At 37.2% G+C, this 19,580-nt stretch overlaps 1 protein-coding gene across 8 annotated transcripts in view; it reads left to right on the top strand.

Annotated features, from left to right (window-relative positions):
• The window catches only part of DLGAP2 (DLG associated protein 2), a 448,267-nt gene that overhangs the window by 403,204 nt on the left and 25,483 nt on the right, over positions 1-19,580 (top strand). For all 8 annotated transcript variants that reach the window (XM_053973318.1, XM_053973321.1, XM_053973319.1 and 5 more), the window contains one exon: positions 17,335-17,684. In XM_053973318.1, the coding sequence (XP_053829293.1) occupies positions 17,335-17,684 (350 nt within the window). The remainder of the gene's footprint in view (positions 1-17,334; positions 17,685-19,580) is intronic.

Below are 19,580 nucleotides of genomic sequence, written 5' to 3'. Positions count from 1 at the left end.
TTATGTGGTTTATATGCCAAGTAATTGATCTTCTAAATGAGATTAGTTGTGATAATTTTAATTTGGATTGTTAAAGTAACCGCCCCCCCCAAAAAAAAAAAAAAAAGAGAAGTAAGATTAAAAATATTTGGTCTAAATACTCGAAGGTGGTTAATGTAAAAGGTAATGAATTTCTTTTAGGGAAGGTCTAACCAATTGTACCAGTGTACTGAATTGTAAATGCTTTGGCAAGCTTCACACATCTGCTATTACTCATTATCCATTAGCATTCATTGTTATAACACTCACTGTTAAGATCTTTTAGCATTCTTCTGGCAATTTTCTTTCTTCTTATTAGTTGCTTAGCAAAGACGATAGCTTTATCCCTTTTAGAATTTTAGCAAGTATTGGTAGAGAAAAGATTGCACAGAGAGCCATTAAATAACTAAATGAAATCTAAAGTATGTATTCTTTGTAAACTGATCTGAATTCACTTCTACATTTCCAAATATGTTAATGCCAGTTCCTAATTATGGTATTGTCCTTGCCACATACTATTAAGCTTTAGTGCAGGTTACCTATCTACACAAGGTAAAAATGAGTTCAAAATGTATCATATAAAAATACTTTTTAAATTATTTCCTTGATACCTCTGTTGTATAACAGAACAGTGGGAACTTAGAAAGGAATCTGTGGTTGAATAACATACATTTTCATTTCAGAAGTAGTTAAAATGTTATTTTTTCTTAAGCATAGTATCCTAATTGTTATATAAAACTTTGTGTAAAACTAGAAATTGTTGCTTACAGTGCCCCCTCTAGGAATGTTTCTGTCCTTTGATTAATAGAGATGCTATCATGATATAAAATGAGATCTTATTGCTACCCAGACACTGATTTTCATCTTTATCATATATTACTGTGTGATCATTATGAAGACACCTTCCATGGCAAAAGACACAAACAGATGCTTACTTTGGAGTCTGCTCCAACTACTGAATTGGAATATTTTCAGAATTACCTTGGTTACCAAGTGGACTGATTTTTGCCTAAACTGTCTTGAGTTTATATGCTACCTGAGCCCAAAATTCTCACTGAAAAGCTATTTTATTTTGCTCAGTGTGAAAAAGCTGAATAATAGAATATATTTGGGAAAACACAAGATTAGATAGTAAATATGTTTGCCTCACAGTGTTTTCATGCTTATGAAAACTGTTTTGCATTTATTAGTAGTCTACTGGTTAAATACTGTGGTTTTGAAAATTTTAACCTTCCTTTCACTCCTAACTTCTCCCTCATCTCAGAAATGATTTATCAGATGGATTTTCTTGCCCACAATGTAATTCTTCTTCTTTGTTGTGGTGAGGTGATATTGACAATTTGGAGAAAAAAGATTACTTGAGGTGTTTTCCTGTTCCAAAATAATTTCCAAGCCTATGGACTTCATACAGTTCTGAGTGTGATTCTGTAATTAAAATGTCATCTCTGTACCACTGAGCAAATTGGTCCTCAGCTTCTATATAAGGTAAATATGCAAATCAGAAATAATTATCTGGTATACGACAGAAGAATTATATTATTCACTTTTAAGGGAAATTTCAGTTGCCAAATAAGTTCTTGTTTTTAGAATCCTAGGTGTAATGCTTCCATTTTTCTCTCTTCAGCCCTTGTCACTTTGGAGGGAGATGCTGCATTTCCTATCCTTACTATAATTTTTACAAAAATCTTACTTCTTCTTCCCTTTCTGAAAATTGTAAAAGAAGCAGTTGCCTGAAATGTGAAAATGGTGTTGGCAGATATTTGACATTCAAATAAATGTCAGAAAGGTCAGACTTTCACATCAGCTTTTATTTCCAATTCAGTCTTTTATTTCTTAGGAAAATTACATTAACTTATTTTTTGATTCTGATGTAACAAATTCTTCTTGGAAAAGAAACTAAAGGATTTTTTTAGAAAATTAACAGTCATTTCAATTTAATTATTCCACTCAATTTTAGTTATATAGATCATGACTGCCCCTTATCATTGTCATAAAGCAATTGATTCATAACCCACAGGCTTTGCTAAAAATTAATTCTTGTAACTAAAAATGTAAACTTAAAATAAAATTCTCTATGAATTCAATTACAATATATATTTACAACATGCATTTTCCTAAAATATTCCTAGATGCATTTACAACTTTCAGGAGGTTGCAACTATAATGAATATTATGTGGGACATTATTAATGGATTATGCTAAAAGGATTTTCTAATAGATGGAAAAAGAACTAGCAGTATTGCGCTCTTCTTAACTGCATACAGCTTGACAGAAAAAAGCTCAATGAAACATTGCTACTGAAGAACACATAACTTCTGCATGAATCCATGTAGTTTATTATTTGTGGAACCAGTCTTCTCCACCTCTGAGAGAGATTGTGACAAGGCCTAGGGCACTCCCTGTTGCCCCAGGTGTAAAAGAATGAGACAGGTGACAGTGCAAAGGAGGCAGCCAGCATTGCTGGCCTATGGTGAGCTAGACCTGGCCTCTGTGTGACCCCTGCTGGGACTCTTCTTTCATTGAGGTTAGAGCATTTCTAGCCTTCACGTTCCGTTCTGTGAGGAGATAATGAACCCAGTAAAAGATACTTGATGTTAAAAGCCCTGAATGGCAGCATGTGCTTTCTGTCTCTGAACCATATCCAGTCACAGCTGTCAGATGCACAGCTGAGAAAATGCAGCTCCAGCTGCTGCTGCCTCCCACCTCGTTCCTCCATCACAGACAACATGTAATTTCCTGAATGGGAAGTCACTGAGTGCAGTAGTCATCCTGAGTGCTACTGACTTACAGCTCTGCTACTCCTGCAAACAATGTTTCACTTTTCAGGAAGAGTTCATAAAAACTGGGTCACTTTCCCAGGTAGTACCAGCCTGGCTCCCTGTTGTCTAAGCACATCGTCCCGCTGTCAGCTCAGCAGACACCCCGGGAGTATGGCACAGTGCTGTGGGAGGCACAAGCTGCTGGAGGTGTTGGGGCTGTGCCACCACCCGCTGAGCCTGCAGCCAGCCCTGGCTGTAGAGTCCTGCTGGGAAATGGAGGGCAGTAGGTCGGGAGCAGTAACACCTTATCCCACCTGCAACACCTGGCTTCTCTTACTGAAAAGTAGTTCAGATACTGTGGTACAGCACTAGACTGTACTATGAAAACATAACCAACAAGGACATCTGGAAGGTATTAATCACTCCCTCATTCCCCCTTTGTCTGAGAAGGTCGGTTTATTTTTGCTACAAGTTCTGTATGTAGAGAGAGTCCTTTATATTAATCACTCCTTATGTTATAGACTATTTCAGGATGTTTCCTCACAGGGTTTTTTTTTTAGTTTGGTTTTACTGTGAATGCAGAAACACTGAATTGCAATGGTAATGGAGGTAGCAGTTGGGATGGTCTCTTGTGAAGCAGAACATGCTAAAATCCCTTCCCTGAGAGAGAGAGAGAGAGTAACTTGGTATTTGCACTTCTGGCCAAGTTCAACACCAACTTATCGTCTCTTCAGATGTGGAAGCACACATATTTTGTCCTGATGTCATTACATACATTGTATAAAACGCTTTCATCTTTATTGAGAGGAACATTTCCTCTGGATTCCTCTGGACCACTGCTCAGGATGTTTACCCATCAGGTGGAATAGCTTCTCAGTGTATATTGCTTTTATATACAAATTGAAGCATCTAGCCAGAAATACTAAATATGTGACTCAATCAGATGCATAAAATCCTTCTCCAGCAACGAGCAGGACCTAAGCGGACTCTGTTAAGTTCTTTGGTTTTCAGTCTGATGAGTAAGAGAGAGTATCATTTTCAGTTTCTTAAAACTACTCCACATATTCCCAGTTTTTTTGGCTACGACAGTATTTTTTTGACTGGACTATTGATAAAGGAATGGATTAATGATTAAAAAAATCCACCTAGCTATGGACTTCAGCACAATGGGGACTTGGTCAGGGTACATAAAGGCATCCTGGATTTCTGTCCTATGTTAAATGTCAGTCCAAAGTAATTTCTCCCACTTCAGGGATTTCCTGCTAATCTTGAGAGAAATTTAGCATAAAGCATTGCTGGATTTGAGGAACAGAGTTACTAACCTTAAGTTGCTAGTATACTGCATAATTTTTTTAAATTCTTCTAGAAAATGTAGCATAATGCAATCTGTCAGATTGTTCCAACCTTAATGATTCTCTCAGTTGTGCACACACCTCTTTTTTTCTGATTCATAGTAGGTAGCTCAACTAAGCTCATGCTTGCTAAAGACTTCACTGAGGAAGAAGAAAAGTTTTTGGGTCATTTGACTTTTTGGAAACTGTCTTTGGGACATTTTACTTTTCTCAGTCAGCTGGACTCTGCTTGGCAATGAGTAAACTTCAGAGAATTCCACATTTACTGAACTATTCAGCACTATTTCCAAAACAAATTAATTGAAGCAAGGTCACATTGGATGAGGAAGTTTTCAATTAGAGCTCCTACAATTACACAGGATACCTGAGGAATTGCAGGTTTCCCTTCTCCTGACTTCCAGCTATTTTCAGCTTTCCATTTCCAAATAAAGGGCTATGTAAGGTGAATTTTTACAGCCTGTGATTGATATTTAGCCACAAAACTCTCATGGTCAGTGAACTGATTGCATAATCATGTACTTACAAAAATAAATGGATGAGAATATGATAATTCACAGAGAAATTGTACTGTTCCATAGCATGGCTACCCCTTCAAACCCTAAAAGGACTGATTCACTGGTTGTTATCTGAACACTCTAATAACATTAGTTATTGTTTTGAGGTTTTACTGGTTTGTCAAGTTTTTTTGCCACTTACGAAGATACCAAAGGTGGAAAAAAGCCACGGTGCTACTACATATGACACCCCTCCCATGAGAAAAACAGAAGAGTGTCGGGACTGTGAGCTTAGGGAAGAGAAAGCTCAGAAGGAATTTTATAAATGTGTATAAATATAAAAAATGAGGGAAAAATTCTTTTCAGTTCTTAAAAGAAAAATTATTTATGAGCAACAGTTGTGTGATTTTCTTTAATTTCCTCAAGTATGAGCTATTTCATTCAGGTGGCTGTTTGGATCTTCTTAATCTGAAGCACACAGCTAGGAAAACCCAGCCAAAAGGGGGAAAACTTATGCATGAAGTAACATCTACACAATTTCTGTTCTTTCTATAGAAATAAATACTCAGTCTGAGAGGATTTTACTGGTATCCATTGCTAAGTAATAGCTAGCAGTGGAATCCATAACAGATATGTTTTAAAACACAAAGCATTGAGTTCAAATAAGATATAGAAGGCTGTGTTCTCAATCATAATTTAGTATGCTGACTTTCCTTAATTACTGTTTGGGCTCTATGGAATTATCACTCTAACTCTCTGCAGGAAACATCATCTATCTCTGGGAGCATTTGGGCATCCTGAGTTAATCCTTTGATGCTGTGCCAATTTGTGTTCCTATACTGTGAGAATAAATCTTATCCTAACAAATGATGAGCCCACTTCTACACTTGGATACAGACACATAATTTTCATTGCTCTGGGTGTATCTGGAGAGCATAATCAGTCTTTAATTTTTTAAACATGTTGAAGTTTTGCTGCTATGCTGACACTGCTGCTCAAGAGCAGCTCTACATGGTAGAAATGGCCCAGGAAGTCACTAGGATGAAGGTGACACAAACACTTTGGTCCAAGGAGTTTGACAAGATGGCCAAGGAGCTGTCACAGCTGTTCACAGCTCTGGGATTCCTGGAGATCGAGTAAGGCTGTGCTAATCAGGGCTGCCTGGCCTCCTCAAGCTGATGAGGCATGAAAGCAGTTGGAGCAGTAGCCAGGAGCTTTTAATAATTTTCATTCTCCCTGGTGCAGATTATTTTCAGAGTCAAAGATAAAAAATGAAGTCACTGCCTTCCATCTATGGTTAGTTTAAAAATGTGTAGTGAGTGTTTCTCTCTCGCTCCTGCTGTTCTGTGCTTGACAAAATTCTTCCGTAACCCACTGGATTTGCCGACATCTGGTTCTTTTCTTATTAAAAAGGACACCTATGCTGCCTCTCCTGGCAGAATTTGGCTTCAAAGCTGTTCTGTTGAAAGAGTTTTCTCAGCTATGTTTTCTTTATGGTATTATATGGTTAAAAAAAGTAGAATTTATCATAAAAATGTAACATGCAAGGAAGGTGATTCACTGCTCAGTTTGAACCCTTCCTGATGTGGTAGAAGCTGACAGTGGCAGATGTAAATCTCAGCCCAGCTGTTTACCCTGAGTTTGCCAGAGGGCTTTGTCTGTGCAGCTGAGGGAAGCACACAGAGTGGCTGACCCTGGAAGCACCAGTACATCATGCTTCCTTGCAGTGAAAAAGAAGGCAGGACCCTGTCTTTGCTTCTGCTCCTGGGAAAGAAAATAACTGCTAAGGAGTCTTCTCAGAAGCTCTGCATGTATTCAGCCCTGGTTTTTTGTTGAAAGTATGTGTGTCAGGGGCCACAATGATGATATGTGCACTGGAACTACACTCCTTGCCGTGCTAGCTGTACAAATATCATTTGATCCATTTCTGCATTAAGACACATATTCAGACTCAGATCTACCCTAGAAAGACAAGAGATAAACCTTATACTTAAAACATACTGGAAAGATTTTTTTTCCAGAGCATCTGAGAAAATAAAGACACTAAAACTGGTGACATTCCAGGGCATAACCTGACAGAATTAGCCTTTGACCAGACAGGTTAGTTGAATTGTGTTGGGTTAACCTCCAGGTCAAGTCAACTAAACATAGATGCTTTTGTGCAATCTAGTTGTCTAAGTTCCTATGACAACAAACTCTGATTAGTTCAAAGACAATTGACTGGTACCATTTGAGACATCTATACAGGACCTAGAAGAGAATTGCATCATTCTAGACAAGAAGCTGTTGTTTAGGGAGGAAGGCTTTGGTAGCTATGTTTTAGTCAGTTTGACTCAGACTGAATATAGTGTATGGATCCTGTTGTGCACCAACACAGAATCAACAAACCTCAGCCTACACTGAGGTGTTTTATTGTCAGTGAATAGCACTTTGATTAGTTCTGACAAAGTCTTACTTGCTGTAAGGCCAAGGTTCAGTCTCAGTATATAGTCCATTGAAATATACACACTGGAAACCACAAATACCAGATCAATCCCAACAGCACACTACTACTCCTCAAGGGTAACTAGAGGACATCTAGGGTCCTGGGAGATACTTAGTTTGAAGTGAGTAGCCTATCACTTGGCTTTCTGAGAATGAGAATAGCATATCAAGGACACATCAACGAGTCATTAATTTTATATGCATTTTTTTACCTTTTCAGGCATTCCTGTGTCCAGAAAAATACATGTATTTCTACTCTCTCTGTCAGTCATAAAAGTTCATCTCACATGATACATATATCTAAAATGTAGGTTTCAAAGGCAATCACCTTACTATCCAATTATAGCCAATGGATGTCTATGTCCTTTATAACTTGTACCTGTTATGAAAGAAGTGGTCCTCTGGACTTCCCTGTTTCTGTCTGTTGTCTATTAAAATAGTCTACAATGATAGCATTGCATAGCTAGCTAACTTCCATTAATCTAAGGCAAAAGTTAAAGCTATTCAAATTGCATTATAGGATGAAAACTAAGGTTAAATTTGGGTCCCACTGAAAACAAGGATAACTGAGAGAACTTAAAAATCTGAGAGATCAAAACACAGCAGCATCATTTTCTACTCCTAAATACAGGGATGGGAGCCTGCAAGTAGCCTTCTTAGTTTTGACTGGTTTTGACACTGGTTTTGACACTCATACTTACTCCATTTGCTTTTTGGGAAAAATGGTTATTGGATTTGACAAAAAAGTGCACTCTGAGTTTGTGTCCAGACTTGTAATCTCTGTGGATTAAATTAATTGCTTAAAGGTATTAAATTGCATTTGTTTAAAATATTTAGTAATCACTTATGTTCTTTAATGTCAGATTATTATCATAATATAGTGATAAAATTATGCAACATTTCCTTAAGGGTAAGTAAGCAAATTGTTTTTCTCATCCTACTTGTCTTAAAATTCTTTACTGTAAATTAAATAAAATTGCAAGCTACACAAAGTTACTGTAAGAAAGAGAATAGAAAATAGAAAAAGCAAAACCAATTATAAGCCTACATAATATATTCATGAGGGGGTTTAGGAGGCTGATGGAAATTAATTTAACTGAGTGAGAAGGGTACGTGGGAGTTTGAGAAGAAATTTTACTGAAAAACATTTTCAATTTTTTTGTTTTATTTCAATGTGAAAAGAGTAGCACAAGAGTGATTCTTAGTGTTTGGAACTTTTTTTTCTCTTTGTCTCTTACTGTGTTGATGACAAATGCAATCTGTATTCCTGAAAAGCCGCACATACATTTTGAAAATGAAATATAGTTAACGGAACATTTTTCCTTCCTGTAATTGAAAAACTGAGATGGTGTTTTTTATGCAACTTCAGTATTTTAGAGGCACATAGGAGCTGTTTAGAAGAGCAGTACAGCTGTCAGCACTTCGCCGTGTCATCTACAGGATGCTGGTTAGGCTATAATTTCTTGCTAATTAACTGATCTAAAATAGAACCCTTTGTAACCAGTCCATCAGCAATCTATGAGGTTTGTGTTGCCCACATCTCCGTTAATTTTAGCAAAGGCCTACAGTTTCTGATCTTGATGCCTTGTTTGATTTGCATTTCTGTTTTGAGACTAACATTAATTACACTGTCAAAACATATTTATCATTTATGTAACATGGAGCTGCCTACAGACCTAAGTTTTCTCAATATGGAGGTAACATCTTGCGCACTGAATTACTTGATTAGAGTAATTCCTTTTATACATTTCTTCTCCAGGGAGACTGTAGTGGCTCCAGCTTTTTCCAAATTTAGTGGTCACATTTCCTCTTAATTGTTAGTTTCCAGTACAAAATCAGATAGATGCACAGAATTAAAAGGATCTACTCTGGGTATTGAGGCTAACCTGTTGCACTCACAGATTTATTTTCTTTTTTTTTAAAAAAAACCACAACTCATCCATTGCCTAACCCCAATAAATTTTAATTGAGGTTATGTGTCATACTAATGATTTCAGTAGTTTTTAAAAGTGCTGAACAGATTCTGTTTATCAGAGAGATGTCAAAGACAGATGCTGGTTTAAAAAATAGGGGTTTCAACATGTAATTTGTTTGGCAGCAGTATCTCAGTGATGAGCTATTTTGAAAAACTTTTTTAAAAAGTTGTATATAGGAAGCACAATTCTTGTCTGTGTCAATAATATGCTAATATAATGGTCCAGATCCTAAGATGATATGAATTAGACAGGTTCCACTGACTTCAATATCATTTTCAATGGGATTAACAGCATGGTGTAATCTAGTACCTCAAACTGGTCATTTAATTTTAAAAAATTACAAAAATACAGAAGGTTTGGTTTTCATTCCTGTCTGGAGTTATGAAGATAACTTGGTCAAAGCTGGTACTGTCTGCTATGTAGTATCTTCAGCAGAAGGTTCAGGAAATTAGGTTTCAGTTCTTGCTGCAGGCATATTCCATTCCAATTTGCTTTACCATACAGCTCACAGGGGATGTGGAGCAGGGGAGATGAAGCTCCCACCTTTCCAATGAACACTGGCAACAAAAGACAGGAGAGGTTATGTCCCAGTGCATACCAATGTGTCACAGGAACAGAGCTTTTGTCTGGAGTTTTTCTCATCCCTTTAGGCATTTCACAGCGCCATAGAATCATTAAGGTGGGATAAAACCTCCAAGGTCATCGAGTCCAACCTTTGACTGAACACCACCATGTCAACTTAATCAAGTACCAGGCCCACTTCTTTCTTGAACACTTCCAGAGATGGTAACTGTCAAAATTAAATGTCCTAATTTGAGCTGGTTGTCCTTGATTGTCTTTATGGTTGACAGAGAAAAGCACACGATGATTCATTTCCTGGTAAAATAAGCATCTAAAATGGGCAAGAATTGCCCCCAAAACTGCTTATTTTTCTCACAGTAATTCTAAAAGTGATTGGACAACTAACTTAGACCTGGGGTTTTTTTCAGTGACTGATGTGAGGTGAGATGGATTCCCATGTATAGTTCCCAAACACTGTCTTGAAGGTCTGATGTAATTCACTGTTACAAAATGACCCTACTTAAAATACTGGCACATGATAAATGCAACATTTTGCCCCCACAGACTATGCCAACATGAGACTACCAATTAACATCTGACTTTAGGGTGTAACAAATTTCCAGGTTTACTTAATCACAAGATGTGTAAAATGATCCAACAGGAAATAAGGTTGTAAAGTTATAGATACATACTACCCAGACAATGCTTTCAAGTTTAAATAAAGTGCAGCCCATCCTATAAACTTTGCTGATAAAAATCATGTGGGTGTAAGCAGTCTTTCAAAAAAAAATCTCATAAAAATATCACTGTGATACTTTTATATCTTATATATCTTATATATCACTGTTTCTTAGTGTTTAATCTCAAAAGGAAGAAACAGGGTCTTTTCACAGATCCCCAGACTCGAGACTGTCTCTCTAATGAGAAACTCTCTGGTCTCTTTACTGGCTAGGATTCATCATGGAGGCCTGAATGAGAAAAGGGAAGAAGCAGAAAGATAGTTTAACAACTAAAGCATCTCTCTGATTATGTTAGAGGGAAATTTATTCAGAATTTAATTAAAGGAATTAACTTAATTAAAACCAAAATTATCTCTTAAATTTCAATCACAGTGTGACAGTGGTAAGTTTTAATGACTACTTTTGCAAGGTTTGAATATCCTTACAATTAAAAAATCCACTCTCAACTAACTGTAAAATGGAGAAGCTCTTGAACATGGAAAGCCCTCAGAAATTACAGGATCTTTCACCACCAGAGCAGCAAGCAAAGGTGTGGACCTTTCCAGGGAGCAGCAAAGGAAAGGGCTGGAGAATCCTGGACTGTATGTGACATTTCCCTCACCTGCCCTACACTCACATACAGACGATATTTCAATTTAAGTACAAGTGGGTGTGTAAGAGGAGCGCTCTGAAGAACTTGATTTACATTCAGATGCCTGTCTAGGGTCAGACAATGGAGCAAATCACTCTTTTTCTGTGCAGCCTGAGTACATACTGCTTCAGCACTGAAAGGAGAAAGTAGAGACTCCAATCATCAGTGTAGGTTTTGAGGTAGTCACTGAGGGCACACATTGAAAATGGCAAGCTTGGATCCAAACAGACTGATTTACTAATTTACTTGGATCCAAACAGTCTGATTCAACCTTTTCCTCATCATTCTAACAGATCCATTTTTCTTAATTAAATACCAGAGGCTACACATGTTAAAACTAAGCACTTTTAAATCTTTTTGTCATGACTGAACTTTAAAGCTATAATTGATTCAAGAAGGAAACCCCTTACTAACATTTCAGAATTTGACTAAGAAAAGCAGATTATTTTGTACAATTAAACTGTCCTGTTTGACACTACAGTCTCCTTTTAATTATGTTTGGAATCAGAGGCTGGTGTAGATGGAAGATGAAAAGAGGCATATATAAAAAGATATGTCCCAACACCCTCTCTTTTAAATGGAGACTTGTATTCTTATTTTTGACATCCATGCCTTGTTAGAAAAATCATCAGATAATTAATTCTTTTTGTGAGAAATAAACTCTTTTAGTGTCTGTGTTTTTTGTTTTTTTTTTCTCAAAAGTCTTCTTTGATTTCTTAATGTTCTTCTAATGATCATCATTCTGTATTTTGAGAAGTAACTGTTAGGCATCCATATGTACATTTTAATTTTGGGAGTAACTCAGAATTTCTAATGGCCATGATGGAGAACTGTGAAGAGATTTCAGGGCATTTCAGGGACATGTTAGCGGGGACTTCCAAAGCCTTTGGCTAAAACAGTATACACCAAAAGACTTCTCCAAAAACTAAGTACTCTTTTGATACATGATTAGATGTGATTGTCGCCTTTCATTATGACAAGGTCTCTTTTTGCTCTTCTGAAATAATTTCAGGGTTGGTGTTGACTTTCCTGTGCAAAGCAGAAGATCTAGCTCCAGCCTGGGCATCTGCACTGTTTCTCGTGGTGCTGTGGCTCCTCAGAGGAGCCCTGTATGCCTTCAGCAACATGCCCCTGGGACCTCAGCCTCCAGGGCAGCTCCAAGCTCCCTGCAGAGTAATTATCCTTCTGGATAGACCTCCTTACAAAACAGAAAGTCCAGTTTACTCCTGCCACAACCATTTCCTTTAATTGTGGTGCTTTCATGTAAATTCATCACCCAGCTAACTTTGTGATCTCAGCCTAAATAATGTTATTTTTACTAAGTGCTTAATGGTTATATCGATTTGCAAAAACCCCTCAGGTGATTCTATCTTGCAAATGGACCAAAAGTGGTGATTTATTAAAAGACTGCCTTTTGAAAGGTGTTCTGAATGTCACCCACAGCCACTGCTATTTCATCAAATAAATCACATTTCTCCTACTGCATTGTGTCTGTGAAGGTCTATGGCTAACCTGAAGTTATAGATCTAAATTTACTTATTTTAATAATGTTATTTCTCGTATAAACTTTGCTGACACTGAAATATGGCCTGAATAACTGATTTCTATGGCTGTATCAACAGTAACTTTTAGCAAGTTTAAACAAATACAGTGTAGATTAAGCGGGATATTCTGCTTCCAGCTATATCAGTTAAACTGTTGCTTATGAATTATCAGGAAATCTTCCTTGTGTTTCTACTGTGTGTATCCAAACCGCCAAATTGCCAGTTCTTCAGTGTTGGAATCATCTTCCTGGCTACTCTGCAGTATTGCCATGGTGCCTGATATTCTGGTTGTGACCGATGCTGCCTGGCTGGCATCACATAAAAAAGCAAATAAAAAAATTAATGTGGTTTACAGAATAGGTCCTTCTTAGCCACCTCTGTGCCAAATTCAGCACTGGTAGGCAATCTTGTGTGTGTGAGGGTCTGGCACTTAGGATATCAATCCGTACAAAACTAATTTGACGTTTTACACTTTTTCCTAGCTGGGTGAGAAATTACTGCATGTTATGCTGCATTGTTACTTTCTCATTTCTCCTGAACAATTTATGCCTGGTTTGCATCATTGTTTAATCTGGCCCACTATGAAGCAGCACAGAACCATTTTTTTTCTCTCTATTTCACTAAATGTCCTTCCTTAAAAGAAAATCTAGTGGACCCAATTGCACATATTTATGTTGAAGTGAGGCAAGTACCTAAGCAGTTAATACTTTGATTCAAATTGGAGTCTGAAATACCCATATGGTTTAGAATTAGAGCAGTTTGTTTCCATTTTTGTAATTTTTGATTGATTATTATAAGCTACTAGAGGCAGGCAAAATGTATGTTCAGAACTTTAAAAAATATTTTTCCCACTTTAAATTAGGCAAAAAATAAATTCTGTTTTTTATATCAAGATAGCCTTTGAATACAACTGGAAAGAAAATTTTAGTTTATTTTTCAAGTTTATTCATAAAAAGACATACTTATGTCTTGTGACAGCTACTTTCTTTTTCTTTGCATTTCAGAGCAGCTATAGATTTTGCAAACTGATTAACATCATTGCAGAGGCCTGATGCTTTTACATTGCTTGAGCCTCATTGCTCAGCAGTGGGACTGGTGAGAGAAATATCAGGAATATTCAGGATATGCACACTAAAATCACTAAAAAATTAAAGAAATCAGAAAACTAAAGAATTCAGAAATCTTTAGTCAGCACTGGAAACAACAGGAGATTATCCTGGACTGATGTTTTATGTGTCTGAACATGGAGTGGGTCTCTGGCATCTGTTCAAGTGCACAATTTAAATCTGTCTGAAGCCATCCTGCACCATCTCTGCCCTCCTGGTGCTCTTCACAGGCCTGCCTCATGCTGGGTCTCATCTCCTGCTGTTGTGCTCCCTCTGATGCTCAGCTTGTCCGTACTGAAGACAAGAATTCTCCATCCTGGTCTTCTTGTCCCCAGTTCAATTTTCACCACCAGTGCCCTGTGGAGCCATGGGGCACTGTCCTCAGTCAGTGCTCAGCACCCCAGGACTGCATTGCCTAGCACCAACCCTCTCTGTGGGGCCAGCAAAATCCTCCACAGCTCTGGAGTTTGCAGAATGATGACTAAAAATAGGGAAGACATGAAGCAATGATGAAGAGGTTTTATATGCTTGCTTTGGATTAATAACTACTAAGGCAAATATAATTTACAGAATAGAGAATGGTGCAAATGCAAATGTGACAGGAGTCCTTGTCCATCAGCATAAGCAGATGATAAATAAAACGCTCATTTTCTATTAGGAGCAGGAAATGTTTCTTCCCATATATAATGTGTTTCATTTACAATTGCCAGGACCAAGAACTAGACATGATAGAAAAGGGTTATTGTTGATACCAGGACTATTCCCAGATGCCATTGTTAATGGAAACAATTTGCAAGTGACATAAAGTTTCATGCTTCAGACCTTAAGGCAATAATTATTTATTAGAGATCTAAATCCAAGCATGAACAGTAAACTGTGGATTACTGTGTTACTTTCTCCTTTAACAAGACCCTAATCTGTTATGTAGCTGTCCCTTAAGTCAGCAACACATGCCAAGTTATCCCATTTACTTCACTAGAGCCACTTGAGTGATTAAAGCAAATAGAATTTGGTAGCAAGATTTGACTCTCAAATGCAGGTCTCTAGCCTCTTACTTGATTTTGTTGGTCTCCAATTAGTCCCAGATTTCTGTCTCTGAAACTGTTATTTCAGATAGAACTCATTAACAGTGTGGAGATGGATTTTTTTTTTATTCCCTGCTCAATATTTGATCTCTGTGACTGTATAGGAATTAATTGAATTTCTTCCTGCCATATTTCACTGCAAACATGTTGCCAGTTTCTCACAAACTTCTAGTCTACTGAAGTTTCTTCTACTTGTTGAGTATCTGTGGGTTTTTTAATTTTTGTTTAGTGATCATGATCAAATGTTTGTCAGAACACTGCAATTACTCTAATACTTGGTGGCTTTAAATCATGTCATTCCACTGAAATAATCAGACTTTTTTAGAATAAAATATTCAATCCTAGGGAGAGAAAAAAAGTGGGGGAAGAAAAAAAGGCAAGAAACTGTTTTGGTTTTGCCACGGGGAGAATTTTTCTTTTTCAGAAATGTAAATGAAGATTAAGTCAGCTAAGAAGGGTTGCAACAGCAGTTTAACATTTATATTCATTAGACAGAGAAGTGATCTGTTGCTCAAGTAGTAGGGATATACCTGCTTGTGATGTTTCATTATCACATTAACCATATGTTTCATTATTCACTGCTATTCTTTTACATGAAGACAGATGTAAAAAACAGTAAAGTAGTTATCACAGTGATAACCTGTCTTATGTAACAGGTAAAATTGGCTTCATGTGCTGGATATTGTTCACCCTATTTCACCCCATTTTCTCTATTTATAAAGTTTCCCAGCACGTTGATCACTTGCATCTACATTTGCAGAGTGGGGAAGCAGCATTATGGCAACTGTCTTAGTGGAAACTTTCCTCAGACCCACTGCTTGCGTTCATTAGACACTGGCTTAATTTCCAAGATTTACAGCCTCCCCCTTCTTCTGTGAACTTTCTGTACTCCCTAAAGCATCTGAAAAATATTGAGTTTTTTCTTTCTTCTTAATTGCTGGTTACAAAACTGACAGGAGATAAGATTGGTGATAGGACAACAAAATGGCACTTCAAAAAAAGCAGAGTCTCAGATTCTGAAGAGCATGTTTCACATGTTTTACATGTTTCACGTGTTTCACTCTGTTTGAGCAATTTAGCTCAGAGCAAGGCTCTAAATCTCTGTCAGAATTGAGCTGCATCAATAGTAATTCAAAATGTTCTTTAAACGAAGGCTTTCTTTCCTAGCTCAGCCTTTCTCTCTTTTATGCATGATAAGACTTTAATTTGTGATTATCCAGAGTCAACATTTAAGAGTCACTTTCTCTAGCCTTACTGTTCACATAGGCTAGCCTGGTGATACAGGTTTAGCAGTCCAAGGTGTTAATTCCTAGGCTGATCTCTTCATTACAGATAGCTGCAGCATAGCCTTCTATAAAAAAAAACCACAACTGGAGAGGGTGACTTCATTGCTCATCAGCCTATACTGGTGTAATGGGAAGAGGAACTCTTACAGAACCTTTTTTGGACTCAAGTAACCCCAATTCCAAGGTTACCTGAGTTAACTGTTGCCATGTTAATCCATTAGTAACACCAGACAAAGGCAAACTTACTCCTGTAACTATACAAGAAGTGAATTGGATTTGGTTTCTCCATATAGGAATAAAGATAGATATACCACAATGCATTTTTTTTATCAGTTGCTAATTTTATGAATTCTGTTTGTATGTGCTTTGGGGAAAATACTCTTCCACAGCAGAAATAATCTTATTAGTACCAAAAAAAAGGTGAAAAGTGTATAGTGGGCTTAGACAATTAGAAAATTCAGCTCTGTGATATTAATGATTAAATATTAATCTCTATGAATTTTTAAAAATTTTCTTAAGGATGCAGTATTGGCGCAGTTCTGCATCCGTAGAGTTTTCTTGGATGTTTTGTTGAGCCTTATGCTGGAAGACAGAATCTATGTTAAACCAGCTCAGAACTGCGCTAAGTCTTAATAGCTTTGCATATATTACAATATTTTTAACATGCTTTGAATTTCCTTTTATTAACTGTATTGAAAAAAAAAATTTAATATATGCTTCTTGCACAAGTAAGTAGCCAACCTTACCTAATTCCAACCAGTGTACCTGGAAGGATTTTAAAAGGTTATAGTGTGGCATACCATAAAGTATAAGTTGTTAAATAATATTTTGTTCCAGTATATTGATGCTATTTTCTTAGTATACTGTATCCATACAAAGCTCACCATTCAGACAATAAGAACAAGGGGGAAAAAAATCTTCCTGAATTTCTTTTATGAGTTTTATCCCTTAATCTCAGAAGCCTCAGTGTGTACTTACCCAGCACAAGTCTTAACACACATATCCTCGCTAACTCTCTTTCATCTTCACTGTAATTTGGGACTCCCATTTCCACCCCTTCCTTCTTCCTTGTTGAAATAAAATGTTTCTGTGGGTAGCCATCTGACTCTGAGTGACACTTTCAAATAATAGCAAGGTTCATGAAGAGCACTACACTATACCGTCATAATTTTTAAGTAGCACAATCTTAAGGTGATTTCTGCTGTCAAGTTTCCATCAGATTAATCTTGATTTCTCTCTTTCCTTTTTTCTTTCTTTTTTTCTTTCTGCTTTTTTTTTTCTTTTAATTCTTTCCATAGCTGTAACTTATACAAGTTACAAAAAAACACCACCACCAGTACCCCCTCGCACCACTTCCAAGCCACTGATCTCGGTCACGGCACAGAGCAGCACAGAATCCACCCAGGATGCGTACCACGACAGCCGGACTCAGAGGATATCCCCGTGGCCGCAGGATGGGCGAGGGATGTACAACTCCACCGACAGCCTGGACAGCAACAAGGCCATGAACCTCGCCCTGGAGACAGCGGCTGCCCAGCGCCACGCGGCCGAGAGTCAGAGCGCCTCCATACGGACCAGTGACAAGGCCATCCTTGTGACAAAAGCAGAGGAGTTCCTTAAGAGTCGTCGTTCTTCTATAGGGATCCAGGTAATCCATCACAAACACCTGTCTTGTCTTTCTGTAAATAGCACGGAGTGAGTCATTCAGCTTCACTTGCTCTAATAATCTAACCAACAACCTCTGGCTGCTTAGCGTTAATTGCAATTCACATCATGGCTGTGCAGAAAAGTCTTCAGCTAATACACTGTACCTGGGAGAAAATGAATGAATAGATCTCTAGGGAGGTTACCTGTCATTAACACTTGATATGAAAATTATACTGCAGAGCTACAGGTGAACAGCATGTTCATCTCCTTCCCTCCATGAATTAACAGTCCTTTTTATAGAATTTCACCAGCTTTAAAATACTTTACTGTAGTTTTTCCATTCTATTTCTCTTTTGACCTTGGAAAATAAGTAAAATCTTTAAGTATTCTACCTAAAAAGAGATGCTTGCCCTTTTAGTTGTGCTTGGAAGAAGGTACCAAAGAAGAGAAAAAAATGTTCTGTAGATACAGCATAATTAGAGATGGCAAGTAATAAAATAAACACAGTCTTTGAGCATTCTTCTGTTTGTCCATCAAAACCCACACTATTTATTTCACCTGACAAAATGTGTGTCAGACTGTGGAAAGCTTAGTCAAGTTCTGTTGTTTCAGGCAAACGAAATAAGACAATTCCAAATGCAAATTATGATTGCTATTCCTTCTGCTAAATAGCTAGAATTGGTCATTTGTTCAAATCCTTAGGAAATACCAAATCATAATAAAAATTGGAAAGATGAACTTGCAAAGAATGTGAAGTCCTTTGAGACAGGAGTGGAGGAAAATTTAGACTTTTATTCTGCTGAATATTGCCTTTTACATCACTGGGTTCACTTTTGCACTTACTTTTTTTAAATTAGCTATAGAGAAACTGACATTTATTTTGACATAGGTATTGTGGAGACAGCAACATAGATCTTGAGAAGGTAATCATCTGTGTAAAAAAGCCCAGTGAGTGACTGTATATTAGAAATATACAAGAATATAAAAGAAGGAATGTGATTTTCTTTAAAAAGTAGTAATTGCTTTTCCATTAATATTATAATGTAGTCATAGAAAAGTGTTTGGGTTAAGCATGTCACAGCTGCTGATTGAACTTTACAGGTTAACATTTTAGCATGCTGTAATTTTGAGTTTCCATAATGCATTAGACTAATGGGAAGGAATCAGCTTTGCCAGAAAGCTGTTTGTCCATTTCCTTGACATAAAAGTATTTCCTTCTGATTCTTTGGATGCAGAAATGTAGAATTCAATTTAACAACCATGGCAAAATATTCAGATGCCTACTTTTCAAATGTTTTACAAAGTAATTAGTGTATCCTAAATTGTTCAGAGAAGGAGCATGGAAGATACCACTGAAAAGTTCAAAGGATCAGCAAAGAAATCTTTGGTACCTTTTAACTCCTAACCTGAAACTTACTATTCAGAAAGGAATAGTATGTAGTGCTGTTCTTATCTCTCCTTAACAGCAACTGTGCACAGTGGTATTTATCAATGTTGGTGTCTTGATTTGGTCAGTTGCTGGTCATATTCCAGCAATTAATTCTGGAACTTTGATTATATCGCTTGATCCTGTTTATAACTACAGGTACTAGTTCTACCAGTACTTTTCACTGGGCCATGACCCTTCTTTATGTGTGCTGTATTTAATCATATGTGCTTATAATCCACAAAAACACCTATACAATGATTTCCTTGGGGGCAGCAGATCTTTCGGAGCAACTTGTCTGCTGCAAGACTGTAACAGTGGTCCTCAGATGCACACATGGAGAAAGGCAAATGTTGCTTACAACAGCAGGTCTTAGAAGGGTGAGCTGTTTATTATCTTTCAAAAAATGCAAACTGCTTGGTTGTACCATTTGGCATTAGATAAAGCTGAATTTTCAACAGTATGGTGAGC

The sequence above is a fragment of the Vidua macroura genome, chromosome 3 (assembly GCF_024509145.1).
Source record: "Vidua macroura isolate BioBank_ID:100142 chromosome 3, ASM2450914v1, whole genome shotgun sequence".
NCBI lineage: Eukaryota > Metazoa > Chordata > Aves > Passeriformes > Viduidae > Vidua > Vidua macroura.
This window is presented reverse-complemented; position numbering and strand designations above follow the sequence as displayed.